The sequence below is a fragment of the Mobula hypostoma genome, chromosome 21, assembly GCF_963921235.1.
Source record: "Mobula hypostoma chromosome 21, sMobHyp1.1, whole genome shotgun sequence".
Classification (NCBI taxonomy): Eukaryota; Metazoa; Chordata; class Chondrichthyes; order Myliobatiformes; family Myliobatidae; genus Mobula; species Mobula hypostoma.
The window spans coordinates 10119093-10132792 of NC_086117.1; the positions used below are offsets into that span (position 1 = coordinate 10119093).

A 13700-nucleotide genomic window follows, 5' to 3' on the forward strand; every position below is an offset into this window, starting at 1 on the left:
GATTGTGATGGAATACTGTTCACTGGTGTGGATTTGTGTAGCTCCAACAATATTGAGAGCAGAACATCATCTGGAGCAAAGTATATGATGGGCATCCATACACTGCTCTGAACATTCACTCTCTTTACATTGATGATGGTCAGGTTAACAATCTGGACCTTCGTACATAATAGCACCATGGGAGTACCTTGCCTACATAGTGAATCAAGAACGTGCAGCAGAGTAGCATAGCAGTTAGCGTAATACAACTATTAGCGTAATGCTGTTACAGCGCCAGCAACCCAGGTTCAATTTCACTGCGGTGTTTAAGGAGTTTATGTGATCTTACTGTGACTTCATGACTATCCTCTGGGTACTCTGGTTTCCTCCCACATTCCATAGGTGGACAGTTTAGTAGGTTAATTGGTTTTGGGTGTAGTTGTGATGAGTGGGCTTGTTGAAGCAGAAGGGTCTTGTGTCAGTAAGAGGAAAGAGCTGATTGTGGACTTCAGGAGGAGTAAAATGAAGGAACACATACCAATCCTCATAGAGGGATCTGAAGTGGAGAGAGTGAGTAGTTTCAAGTTCCTGGGTGTCAAGATCTCTGAGGAGCTAAACAAGTCCAAACATATTGATGCAGTTATAAGGAAGGCAAGACAGTGACTTTACTTCATTAGGAGTTTGAAGAGATTTGATATGTCAACAATTGCACTCAAAAACTTCTATAGATGTACAGTGGAGAGCATTCTGACAGGCTGCATCACTGCCTGGTATGGTGGGCGGGGGGTTGTGGGCGGCTACTGCAGAGGACTGAAAGAAGCTGCAGGAGGTTGTAAATTTAGTCGACTCCATCTTGGGTACTAGCCTACAAAGCATGCAGGATATCTTCAAGGAGTGGTGTCTCAGAAAGGCAGCGTCCATTATTAAGGACCTCCAGCAACCAGGGCACGCCCATTGGTAGGGTATTCTAGGACAAGAGGGCATGACTTCAGGATTGAAGGACATTCTATTAGAACTGAGATACGGAAAATTTCTTTAATCAGAGGGCGGTAAATCTGTGGAATTTGTTGCCATGAGTGGCTGTGGAGGCCAGGTCATTGGGTGTATTGAAGGCAGAGATAGATAGGTTCTTGATTAGCCAGGGCATCAAAGGTTATGGAGTGAAAGCAGGGGAGTGGGGATAACTGGAAGAATTGGATCAGCCCATGATTGAATGGTGGAGCAGACTCGATGGGCTGAATGGCCTACTTCTGCTCCTATATCTTATAGTCTTTTCTCACTGTTACCATCAGGTAGGAGGTACAGAATCTTGAAGACACACACTCAGCGATTCAGGAACAGCTGCTTCCCCTCTGCCATCCAATTCCTAAATGGACATTGAACCCTTGAACAATACCTCACTTTTTTAATACATATTATTTCTGTTTTTTGCATGATTTTTAATCTATTCAATATGTGAATATTGTAATTGATTTACTTATTTAGCATTTTTTTCTTCTATATTATGTATTGCATTGAACTGCTGCTGCTAAGTTAACAAATTTCACGACACATGCTGGTGATAATAAACCTGATTCTGATTCTGTGCTGTATCTCTCAAGTAAGATGAGTTCCCTGCACTTTCTTAAGAGTTATTACGGGTGAACACAATGATCAGGTGACATCTAGCAACCCTGTTCTTAAATTGTATATTTAAAATAAGGACAAAAGGTAATTTCTGTGACAAAACCATCCTTGTGGATGAAGTAAATTTGCTGGAAAGTTTTTTTTACATTATACAAGATAGAACTCTCTTGTTTTAAATGACTGGCTGTGCTGGGGATTAGTTCAACCTAAGAAAGAAATTTAATACTGAGCAGCTGACTGTTTTTCTCTAGAAGCAACTGCTCGAGGTAAATCCTCTTAGTGTTGAAGCATTAAATTTCTACACATATGTTACAATTTTGAGTGAGCTTTAGTGCTACTTAGCATTTTTAGATTGATGAGTTGGTGTAAAGGCGGACAACAATTTGCAACGTAGTCCCTGTCTTGTTTTGAAAGATGTGATATTTTGACTCCAAGTGTGGATCTGATTACGTAAAGCAGGGGTTCCAAACCTTTTTTATGCCACGGACCCCTAATATTAACTTAAAGGGAACAATTTTGGACTGTTTTGTTCACCTTCCAACCTCAGTCCAATTTCTCCCTCTTTGCAGTCTTCAGTTTACCCATCCCTGATTTACAGTTTACCAGTTCATGATTTGCTTGGAGATGTTTATTGCAGGAACTCAGTTTTATGGTTGTTCTCCAGGCAATAATTGAGTGTTCTGTCTAGTTCTGGACTTTTCATCCCTTGCTGAACTTGGCACATCAAGTAAAGCACTGATTCTTGCTGTCTTGTTTGAAATAATGAATCAACAGTGTAAAAATGATCAAAATTAGTTTTCATGTCAAAAACTAATAATGGTAATCTATCAGAATTGTATTGTAACAAGCGTCCCAAGGCACCTTATATACAGCTATAGGTAGAGATCTGTGGAAGGGGAAATTAGAAAGGAAGTCTTGGTTATAAAAATAGTTTTGAAAGTAAATTTCAAGGGAACAAAAGGTGAAAATTAGTCTGGATTTGCCTGAAGTAGAAATAATAATTTCAATATCAAAGCAAAGTAGGTATTGGGGAGGGAGGCAGCGTTCGGGGATGCAAGTTGTCAGATATTGTGGAAACCTGACAGTGCCTCTACTTCCTCAGGAGTCTGTGGAGATTCGGCATGTTATCGAAAACCTTGGCAAACTTCTGTAGATGTGTGGTGGAAAGTGTGCGGACTGGCTGTGTTACGGCCTGGTATAGGAACACCAATGCCTTCGAGTGGAAAATCCTATAAAAGTTAGTAGACTCAGCCCAGTACATCACAGGTAAAACCCTCCCAACCACTGAGCACATCAACATGTAAGGTTTCTGTAGGAAAGCAGCATCCAACATCAGAGATCCTCACCTCCCCGGCCATGCTCTTTTCTCGCTGCTGCCATCAGGTAGAAGGTACAAGAGCCTCAGGACTCACACCACCAGGTTCAAAAACAGTTACTACCCCTGAACCATCAGGCTCTTGAACAAAAGGGGTTAACTACACTCATTTAAGTACTCTTTTATCTTGTTATTTCAGGCTCGTTATTTATTGCTATTTATTTATTATCTGCATTTGTACAGTTTGCAGATCCTGTTTATAGTTACTGTTCTATAGATTTGCAAATATGCCCACAGAAAAAGAATCTCAGGGTTGTATGTGGTGACATGTATGTACTCTGATAATAAATTTTACTTTGAACTTTGAATGTGGAAGCTGAAATAGAACTCCTTTTACAAGATTCAAATGGTTTGTTGAAACTGGTAAAGAGGGATAAGTCCATAAAATAGGAACCTACACTCAGTGGCCACTTTCTTAGGTACAGGAGTGGAACCTGCTGTGGTCTTCTGCTGCTGTAGCCCATCCACTTCAATGTTCGATGTGTTTCTACATTCAGTGATGCTCTTCTGCACACCACTGTTGTAATCCATGGTTATTTGAGTTATTGTCGCCTTCCATCAACTTGAATCAGTCTGCCCGTCCTCCTCTGACCATTCCATTAACAAGGTGTTTTCATCCACTGAACAACTGCTTACTGGATGTTTTTTTTAATAAATTTTGCACCGTTCGCTATAAACTCGAGAGACTCAGGAGATTAGCTGTTTCAGAGATACTCAAACCACCCCATCTGGCACCAACAATCATTCCATGACCAAAGTCACTTAGATCACATTTCTTCCCCATTCTGATGTTTGATCTGAATAACAAGTGAACCTCCTGACCATGTCTGCATGCTTTTATGCATTGAATTGCTGCCACGTGATTGGCTGATTAGACGTTTGAATTAATGAGCAGGCGTACCTAATAGATTTACCATTGAGTTTATAGTGCATGATGGTAGCTTTGATCGTCTTGGTTTTTGACGGTAGGAGTTGCAACTCTTAGAGGTGGAATGATGGATTTGTAAGTGTCTCTGTACTGTCGGACTGGTTAGATGAGAAAGATGGGGAGGTGTAATTTGTCAATGGCATTACATGCATGGTTGATGTGCTGGTGTGGATTTGAAGAAAACCCAGTGAATTGAAAGATAATGAGGTGAATTGGGAAATGGTTGAAAGGTGTTGCTGTGATGAGAATGGCAGCAATGTTAGAAGGAGAAAGAGGCTTTGCTAAGCTGTGGCAGTATGTTCTTTCCAGCCAAAGATTCTTCCCTCATAATCCTTGGAGCTATGTCAGTTAGGAATACTTGGTCTCTGTATATTGAATTGACACGTGAGGTTGAAGATTTTCTTTTGCTACTGAAATTAGAATAAGCCATAGTTAGGGTGTGTTTTCCTTCCCAGAAGGCCATCTGAATTCCATTTTTATTTCCCATTTTGTTGTACTGTATGTTGGCAATTTTCAAATTATTTGATATTTTAGCATAAATTTAGTTTGCAATTTCTGGAATGTAAAGTCTAGTACTGCTGGGAATTAGAAAAGACTGTGAAGGATTTTGTTCTTTTAAATTTGGGATGAGCTTGAAATATATTGCAAACCAGATAACACTTAAATTCTTCCTATTCTGTTACTGTTGTTGAGAGGAACTGGACTAATTGAAGTAGTTATCCTGTAAATATCGAGCAATTTTAAAATGAACTCCATGTGCAAAACACAATCAGGTTTTCAACAGCAAGACTGCAGTATTAGCAGCTTGATGGAAATCAGTATGTTTTCCTTGAAGCATCATGATCATGATTAAACAACTTCAAAAATAGAACAACTACTGATAAATTGAGCATTTCAAATGACTTTTGACAACTCTCATTGCTGTGGTTTTATCTGCTGTGATTTTGGTTACTTGATTTCATGAGCTAAGTGGAGTCTGTTGTGCATTTAATGCTTGCTTTACGTCACTGTCGCACATTTCATCCTCCAATCATTGCTTTGATGGTTTAATCCTCAAGTAAGTCGGGCACTATATGAAGACCTCGTGTTGTACAAACTAGTCTCAGTTTGTAGAGGACATGTAAAAGCGAGCTGTTTCGAGAATGAAGTCAAGCAGTATATAGGTAAGATATTTTCTGGCTAGGTAATACGTTGCTCAATACCATCAGGCTCCTGATGAACCAGCATGGTTAACTTCACTCACATCAACTCTGAACTGATCCCACAGCTATAGACTCACCTCTAACGACCCTGCAATTCAGCTTCTCAGTGTTTGTTAGTTAGTTACTTGTACAATTTGTTGTCCTTTGAACATTTATCTATAGTTTTTGTAAATTCTTTTTTAAAAATTTAATTTATTAATTGAACTACAACACAGAATAGGCCCTGCCGGCACTTCGAACTGTGTGTCACTCAAACCCTGGTTTAACCCTGCCTAATTACGGGACAATTTACAATGATCAATTAACCTATCAACTGGTACGTTTTTGGACTGTGGGAGGAAACCAGAGCACCCAGAGGAAGCCCACATGGTCACAGGGAGAACACGTATACCCCTTACAGACAGCAGGAATTGAACCCGGGTCACTCGTACTATAAAATGTTGTGCTAACCACTATGATACCATGTTGCCTATTGTACATCTTTATTTTCCTGTAAATGCCTGCTAGAAAATGAATCTCAAGGTAGGATATGGTGACACGTACTTAGTTTGATGAATTTATTTTGACTTTGATTTGAACTCAATTACCTCTACCTGACTCTTACCTCGTTTTCCTGACCAGAGCCTCAGTATTCTTCCACCTCCAATCTCACCCATCAGCTCGTGTTCCCTCAAAGCTTTACTTAATTTGCAGACTTAAAAGTAAAGAATGACCACACAAACTCAATGACATGGACTTGATAACTGAAATTGCATATCTGGTTGGCAATGTGATGGATTAAAAAAATGGATCTCAGACACTTTGTCAAATTCATACACACTAACTGATAATTATGGGATAAAACATCCAAGATTTATAGAAGAGATTCAATAATATAAAACAGTTATATATTTAAAAGCTGTAATAGTCAAGACAATAGGAGGGGGACATTTATTACCTTTCCTTCCTCCTCCAACCCTTTGGCCAGACTTGATGACTTCCTCAGACTAGTCTGAATGTTCAGCCACTGTTAACATACATTGTTCTGAAGTGATTGCTTTACTTTCCTGGAAATGCCTGGAGGAAACTGAATCTCAAGGTAGTATATGGTGACATGTACATGTACATATAGCTAGGGTGGCTTTTGCACAATACTGTATTTGTCAACGTGGAGCAGAGAGCGAGCTTGTAAATCTGGCAGGCATCAAAGGATGCTGGGAATGGCAAGGATGGAGTGCCACGAGAGGGGTGTGGGACAGGTGGCAGAGAAGGAATGCTAAGCATGGCGGTTGGCACTGTTGTAGACACACCCAGCCCTGAGATACCTGGCAAGATCATTCGATTCCAAACAATTGGTTTATTGATCATTATAGAATGTCTCTCTGGTGCTTCCTGCTCCCTCCCCTCTCCCATTCCCTTTTCCCAACTATGATTCCCCTCTCTCTGCCCCCTTCCCGCTCTCAGTCCACAATAGAGACCCATATCAGGATCACGTTTATCATTACACACATATGTCATGAAATTTGTTTTAGTGATAGTACATTGCAATAAATAAAATTACTACATACTGTGCAAATGTCTTAGGTGTGCTGGATATAGTGATTCCAACCAGATACAGACATAAATAGACATACACACACACATATATATGAAAAACCTGGGTATGTGTGTGTGTGTGTGTGTGTATGTAAATATATATTATAAAAAATTCTAGTTGGAATCACTACATTGAAGAATACTACTTGACATGTACCTGTTTATACTTAAGGTGGCAAGAATCCACTTGTTGTGGTGCTTGACAGTTAAAATCAGTGATGTGAGGCTGTGGTTAAAAGATGCTGGTAACAGTTTCATTGATAGCTGAGCAACATAACCCTTTATTCATTTTAATTTTGTAGTTAGAAACAAAAAGTTTACTATGTATATTTACTGATGACTGTTAACAAACTCTTAAGTTTTAAACTGAATGAAGTCACTTTTTTCCAGTATAAATAGAAATTCATTTGACACCTTTATTTTAACTGAGGGCAGTGTTAATTGCAATGTCATTTTGGATTTGATATCGTTTCACAGCTTTTCCATTTCCAAATGAACAGTCTGAGTGTAAATTGAAAGTATTGCTGTCATTTGTGGAATTGGCGACTTGCAATAGCTGTTGTGACTGTGATCTGAGTCATCGGAGAGATACTGAAGCTAGTGATATAAAGGTTTTTTTTATCATTCACCAGGGCAAACAGACATTCTTCTGGAGACCTTGGTTGGTTCCCCCAGTAGGAGCAAAATTGAAAGGTCACTCAGAGTTGGTGTTCGAAATAACAGGCGATTTGTTTAAAGACTGTTGCACACCAGGAGATGAGTCAAAACTCTATCTGAGCATGAATTTGGTGCAGCTTTTATATTGTCACTGTTGAATCACAGATGGTGATGAATCAGCATAGAGGAGAGAGATTGAAAATCAGGCTAAGTAGTGCCACAGTAACCACCTCTTCTCAGTGTCAGCAAGACTAAGATTATTGACTTCAGGAGGAGGACACTGGAGTGCCATGAGCTGGTCCTCATCAGAGGGTCAGAGGTGGAGATGGCCTGCAACTTTAAATTCCTCAGTGTTATTATTTCAGAGGACCTGTCCTGGGCCTGACACAGAAGTGCAATTACGAAGAAAGCACAGCAACACCTCTACTTCCTTAACAGTTTGCGAAGATTCAGCATGACATCTCAAACTTTGACAAACTTCTGTAGATGTGTAGTGGAGAGTATATTGACTGGCTGGATTGCAGCCTGGTATGGAAACACCAATGCCCTTGAATGGAAAATCCTACAAAAGGTAGTGGATACAGTCCCGTCCATCACTGGTTAAGTCCTCCCCATCCACCAATGAGTACATCTAGATGGAGTGTTGTTGCAGGAAAGCAACATCCATTATCAGGGAACCCCACCACCCAGGTCATGCTCTCTGCTTGCTGTTGCCATCAGGAAGAAGGTACAAGAGTTTCAGGACTCTCCCCACCAGGTTCAGGAACAGTTACAGTTGTTATTCCTCAACCATCATTCAGGCTGTTTAACCATATGGGATAACTTCACTGGCCCCGTCACTGAAATATTCCCATAACTCATGGACTCACTTTCAAGGACTCTTCACCTCATGCGCTCAACATTTATTTATTTATTTATTTATTTATTTATTGCTTGTTTACTTATTACTTCTTTATTTTTGTTCTTTTTGCATTTGCAGTTTGGTGTCTTTTGCACCCTGGTTGAACACCCAGGCTGGTGCAGTCTTTCATTGTTTCTATTATGGTTATTGTTGATTTATTGAGTATATCCGCAAGAAAATTAATCTCAGGGTTGTACATATTAATATGTACTTTGGTAATAAATCTATATTGAACTTTGCTGCATTCCATGACTCTGCTTTTCCCTGTCACATTAACACAATCACACCCCTATTTACTAGTTATTATCCCTTACTATTCTTTCCCCTATAACACCCGCAAAACTGAACACATTTTTCTACCCTTAAGATCAAAGGTAATAACATTAGGTGATCTAATATAATTTTAATAGTTACAATAACTATTACTGTTAACTTTAATTTTTTGTGTTGATAATGCTTCCTTTGACTAACATATCTACAGTGGGAGACATCTCTGAATGTTCAAAAACCTTTGCTGGGACAAAACAATTCACATAGATGGTCTCAAATCTTCTGGGGACAGAGATCACAGGCACACAAAACTAATATAAGCTCTGATTCTGAGTACACGACTATCCCAACAACTGATTGATGTGACCACAACCATGTACCTATGACCATGTTTGATGCACTAAGTGACAAAATTGGTCTGGCCTGCCTGCTTGAACTCCGTCACAGTGCTGCAAAATAACTTAGCCCATGTTGGCTGGTTTGATAGCTTCAAGTTAATTTCGAGAATGGAGTGAGCAGTAAATGGGTAAAGTAGTTTCTGCTAGGTAAAGAGTCTGTTGGTAATGATGCTCATCACTATCCGGCTTCTGAACTGGTGTGGATAACTTCACTCATCTCAAATCTGAACTGATTTCACAGCCTATAGACTCACCAATTGTTAATTGGTTCTTGGAGGTGAGTCTATAGGCTGTGGTATTAATATGATTCATCATGGCAAGCAGGCCAATTAACATAACCCCGTTGTTTTACGTATGGCTGATGCAGTGGAGAATGTCTCATGGTCACTTCACTTTTCAAGCCATCTCTTAGTAATCAACCCCCTGCTGTGGGCCAGCAGCCTGTGTTCTGTAGACAGTGCTTATTGCAAAACTGTCCTTTTAACTTCAAACTGTTACTGCTTGCAATTTACATTAAGAACTGGAGACTGGTTCTCGAATTAATATTTGCTACATTGACATAATTTCATAACTCCAGAAAAATCTGAGCAATAGTCACACAGAGATCCAATCTTACTGTTTTCTCAGTTTTTTTAATATATGTTGCATAATATGAGCATTCTTTGACATGGCTTGAAGTTTCCACAGTTCAGCCTGCACACCCACAAATATTTTAAAACTTCTAAGATTTCTTATCAAAACTCTTTGCAACATTTTTCTAATCAAGTGTATCCTTGGAGGCTCTATTTGGTAAATATTTTTATACAGTATGTGGTAAAATGTTCTGATGAGGTACTGTGACAGTACAGTTGGTGTTAATTAGGAAGAGTAGCAAAACTCACTGTACATGAATTAGCTTTATTCCACCTCATGTCTGCACATGCTGTCTTGTTTTCACAGATTTCGCTAACAGCAGATGGCTTGGATGCTGACCTCTGGAAGGACGGCTTATTTAAATCTAAGGTCACTAGATATCTCTGTTTTACGAGATCATTTTCTAAGGAAAACGTGAGTTCAAATTAATGACCTTCAATTTTTATAGTTATCAGTTTTGGTATAAAAAATGAGGCTTATTAGGGTTGAAGTGTATTCAGTCACCAGTTTAGGCACACTGACTGCAAAATTAATGTGGTTTTAATAAGCACCAGAGATTCTGCAGATGCTGGAGGAGCCCAGCAGGTTAGATATCTAAGAGTTGAATGTTTCAGGCTGGGACCTTCATCACAATTGCTTTTAATACTGTGGCTGTGTTTTCAATAATATGGTGGTGTTCTTTCTAATACATAGATCAATCTGATTTCTTAGAATGAGGAGCACAATTATAGTTTTTAATCTAATATGGTCTATGTGTTTGGAATAGCTTCAAATTTTAATAGATAAATTTGGGCTGAGATTTTGTCTGTATAGTTAATAGAAGGTGGAAGTACACAGTCTTTTGAATTTTTTAGCTTGTTGCAGGAGCCTGATCAATACCTTCACAACAAGACACTATTTATAGATAAATACAGTGATGTTTTATGGTTGGGTGTGCATCTTGCGCACCATTTACCTGGTTTGCAAAGAAAATGCTAGTGCTGTAGTCTGGAGGAACATCTGAGGAATCTGGTTATCTTTTTGTGGGAGTGAGCAGCAGAGGTAGCCATTGTTCACTCTCTTGAAGGAAGTAATCAGAAAAGGGCAATGAAGCCCCGTTTAGCACCCATTTATAATACTGTGGAATGTAAAGTTGCATTTTTAAAGTAAACTAAATCTAAGAACATAGACTATTACAGCACAGTACATTCCCTTTGGCCCACAGTATTGTGCCAACATTTTAACCTGCTCTAAGATCAACATAGCTTTTCTGTTCTACATTGCCTTCCATTTTTCCATCATCCATGTACCCATCTAAATGTCTCTCATGTATTTGCCTCTACCACCACTCCAAGCACCCACCTCTCTGTGTATTTTTTTTTAAAAAAGAAACTTATCTCTGATATCAAGCAACACACATCAAAGTTGCTTGTGAATGCAACAGCCCAGGCAGCATCTCTAGGATGAGGTACAGTCGACGTTTCGGGCCAAGACCCTTCGTCAGGTAGAGACGCTGCCTGGCCTGCTGCATTCACCAGCAACTTTGATGTGTGTTGCTTGAATTTCCAGCATCTGCAGAATTCCTCGTGTTTGTCTATCTCTGATATCTCTCCCCCTCACCCACCCAATACTTCCCTCCAATCACCTTAAAATTATGCCCCTTCGTATTAGTGTTTGCACTCTGGGAAACAGTTACTACCTATCCGCTTGATCCATGCCTCTTATCTTGTATATCTCTATCAAGTTACCTCTCATCCTCCTTTGCTCCAAAGAGAAAAGCCCTAGCTTGCTCAACCTATCCTCATAAGATATACTCCTGGTAAATCTCTGCACCCTCTCTAAAGCTCCCACATGCTTCCTATAATGAGGCGAACAGGACACAACAGAGTGAAAAGATAGGAAGTTTCTGTTTTTTGAACCATAGCAGTATGATGTGTATGATGTTCTCCTAAGAGGTTTCCTGTTGCATCCTCTACTGGCTGCAGAGGTCGATCCGGAATCCACATTTTCTGGTGCCATGTGAGTAGGAATACATGGTGGTTGTGGTTAGAGATTGGGTCTTTTGGTTGTTCAGCTTCCCCCTTCGCAGCTGCATCTTACCTGTTATCAGGCCAGTATTCTTGTTGCTTTATTTACAGGTTATTGAAATTTTTTCCTCTTATTACAGTTATTTGCTCTGAGGAAGTGCAAGATCCTCTTTAGAACTCCCTCTCCCACCGCCCCCCCGGTTGTGTCTGGGGTGGGAATGTGAGAGCACGGAGTGATGTGGGAACATAGCCTCTCGGCAGGAGATGCTGAAGATGTTGCACTATGCTGTCTTTATAACTAGCTTAATTTAAAGCTATAATTGCCATAGCATGGTGGCAGGGTGGAGATGCATCTCTACCAAAGGAGGTGTAAGGTGCTCCTTCCCTCCACTAGCCTGCAGGTCACCTTTGGGCAGGGTGCTTAGCCCCCCTGATCTGGGTGACATGAAGCCAAGGGGACAGGTAGTGGATCGTCGTATGAGCAGCAGGTGCATTTTGCAAGTCCAGGTTATAAGACTTAAACAACCTCTGAAGAGTATTCATAATGGCTGGGGTCAGCCACCCTATGAAGGCAATGCTTCTGTAGAAAAATTTGCCAAGAATGATCAAGGTCAGGAGACCATGAGTGCCTACGTCATTTGACATGGCACATAATGAATGAACAAAATGTAACAGTAACACCATTCTGTAGCACTGTGGTTGAAAGATAGTGAGAATGGGAGTGATATCCGAACAGTACGTTTCATTGTATTGCATGAATTACATTATAGAGGAACAGGTCCATGCTAGTAGTCTTCACTTGACCTTTTTTCCCTCTTAGCTAACCGCATCAGTATAATTTCCAAAGCAACAGCAGTCTGTACAGTACTGTGCAGAAGTCTTGCATACATAGGCATATATTTAAGACTTTTGCACAGTACTGTAGTAATTTTATGTATTGCACTGTACTGCTGCCACACAAAGACCCAAATTTCATGTCATATGTGAGTGATGATAAACCCAATTCTGGTATGGGTCTCTATCATGGACTATGAGTTGGAAGGAGGCAGGGAGAGCAGAATCAATGTTGGAAAAAGGAAGCATTCAATAAATAAATGTTCAATAAACCAATCGTTTGAATTCACATGACCTTGCCTGGTGTCTCAGGACTGGGTGTATCTGCACCTGCGCCACCCTTGCCCCTGCCACTACTTCTTTTCTATATAAAATATATTTTTTTATTTAATATATCTAATACTAGAGTGCATGCATTTAAGGTGCAGGGGTTACATTCAAAGGAGATATGTGAGGCTTTTTTTTTTACACACTGGTGAATGCTTGGAATATGCTGCCAGGGTTGGTAAATACTGCAGAGACGGTTAAGAGTCTCTTGGATCAGCACTGAATGTGCTGGCAATGGAGGGATATGGACTTGTTTAAGCAGAAGGGGCTCATTTAGATGAGTGTTGAATTACTAGTTTAGTTGGTTTGGCTGAATTTTGTGGGGCAAAAAGCCTGTTCTGTACCATAGTGTTTTGTGTTCTAACATTGCAAGTTATCCAATATACTTCACTGAATGTATCTGAGTTAGATTTACAAAGTCACATTAAAAGATGAATAGGGTTATGATTAGGGTTAGAGAGGAATTGGGGTCTGATGATCGCGCTGCCTTTCTTTCTTGCCTTCATGGCTACCCGAAGAAGAAGAATTTTAGAGTTGTATACTTTGATAATAAATGAACCTTTGAAGGAAGGAGGAGAGACAAAGGTTTGGAGAATGAATTTCAGGGGTTGAAGATCTGTCAGTCTCTGACTAGGATAACGGTGGTGAGGGATTGTGTCAGAAACCAGAATGTGGCATCAAAAGAGCACAAACACTTCAAAGGGCTGCAGAGAAGAGGAGATGATAAGAATAATGAGAGAGGCCAAAAGTTGAGTTTAATTCTCGGACCTGCTTCTGTTTTACTTTTGTATTCATCCAATGTTCTAGATCTCAAATGTAAAAGAGATGAGGGCAGTAAACATTGAAATTCTAGCAACACACATAAAATGCTGGAGGAACTCAGCAGGTCAGGCAGCGTCTATGCAAATGAATAAACAGTTGACGTTTTGGGCCGATGTAATGGGCTGGGTTGATCAGACCCAAACGACGCAAACCAATTCAAGTGTTCA

At 40.0% G+C, this 13700-nt stretch overlaps 1 protein-coding gene across 4 annotated transcripts in view; it reads left to right on the plus strand.

Moving 5' to 3' along the window:
* The window catches only part of mvb12ba (multivesicular body subunit 12Ba), a 302283-nt gene that overhangs the window by 71019 nt on the left and 217564 nt on the right, over nucleotides 1–13700 (plus strand). For all 4 annotated transcript variants that reach the window (XM_063073420.1, XM_063073422.1, XM_063073421.1 and 1 more), the window contains exon 3: nucleotides 9851–9958. In XM_063073420.1, coding sequence (XP_062929490.1) covers nucleotides 9851–9958 — 108 coding nt within the window. The remainder of the gene's footprint in view (nucleotides 1–9850; nucleotides 9959–13700) is intronic.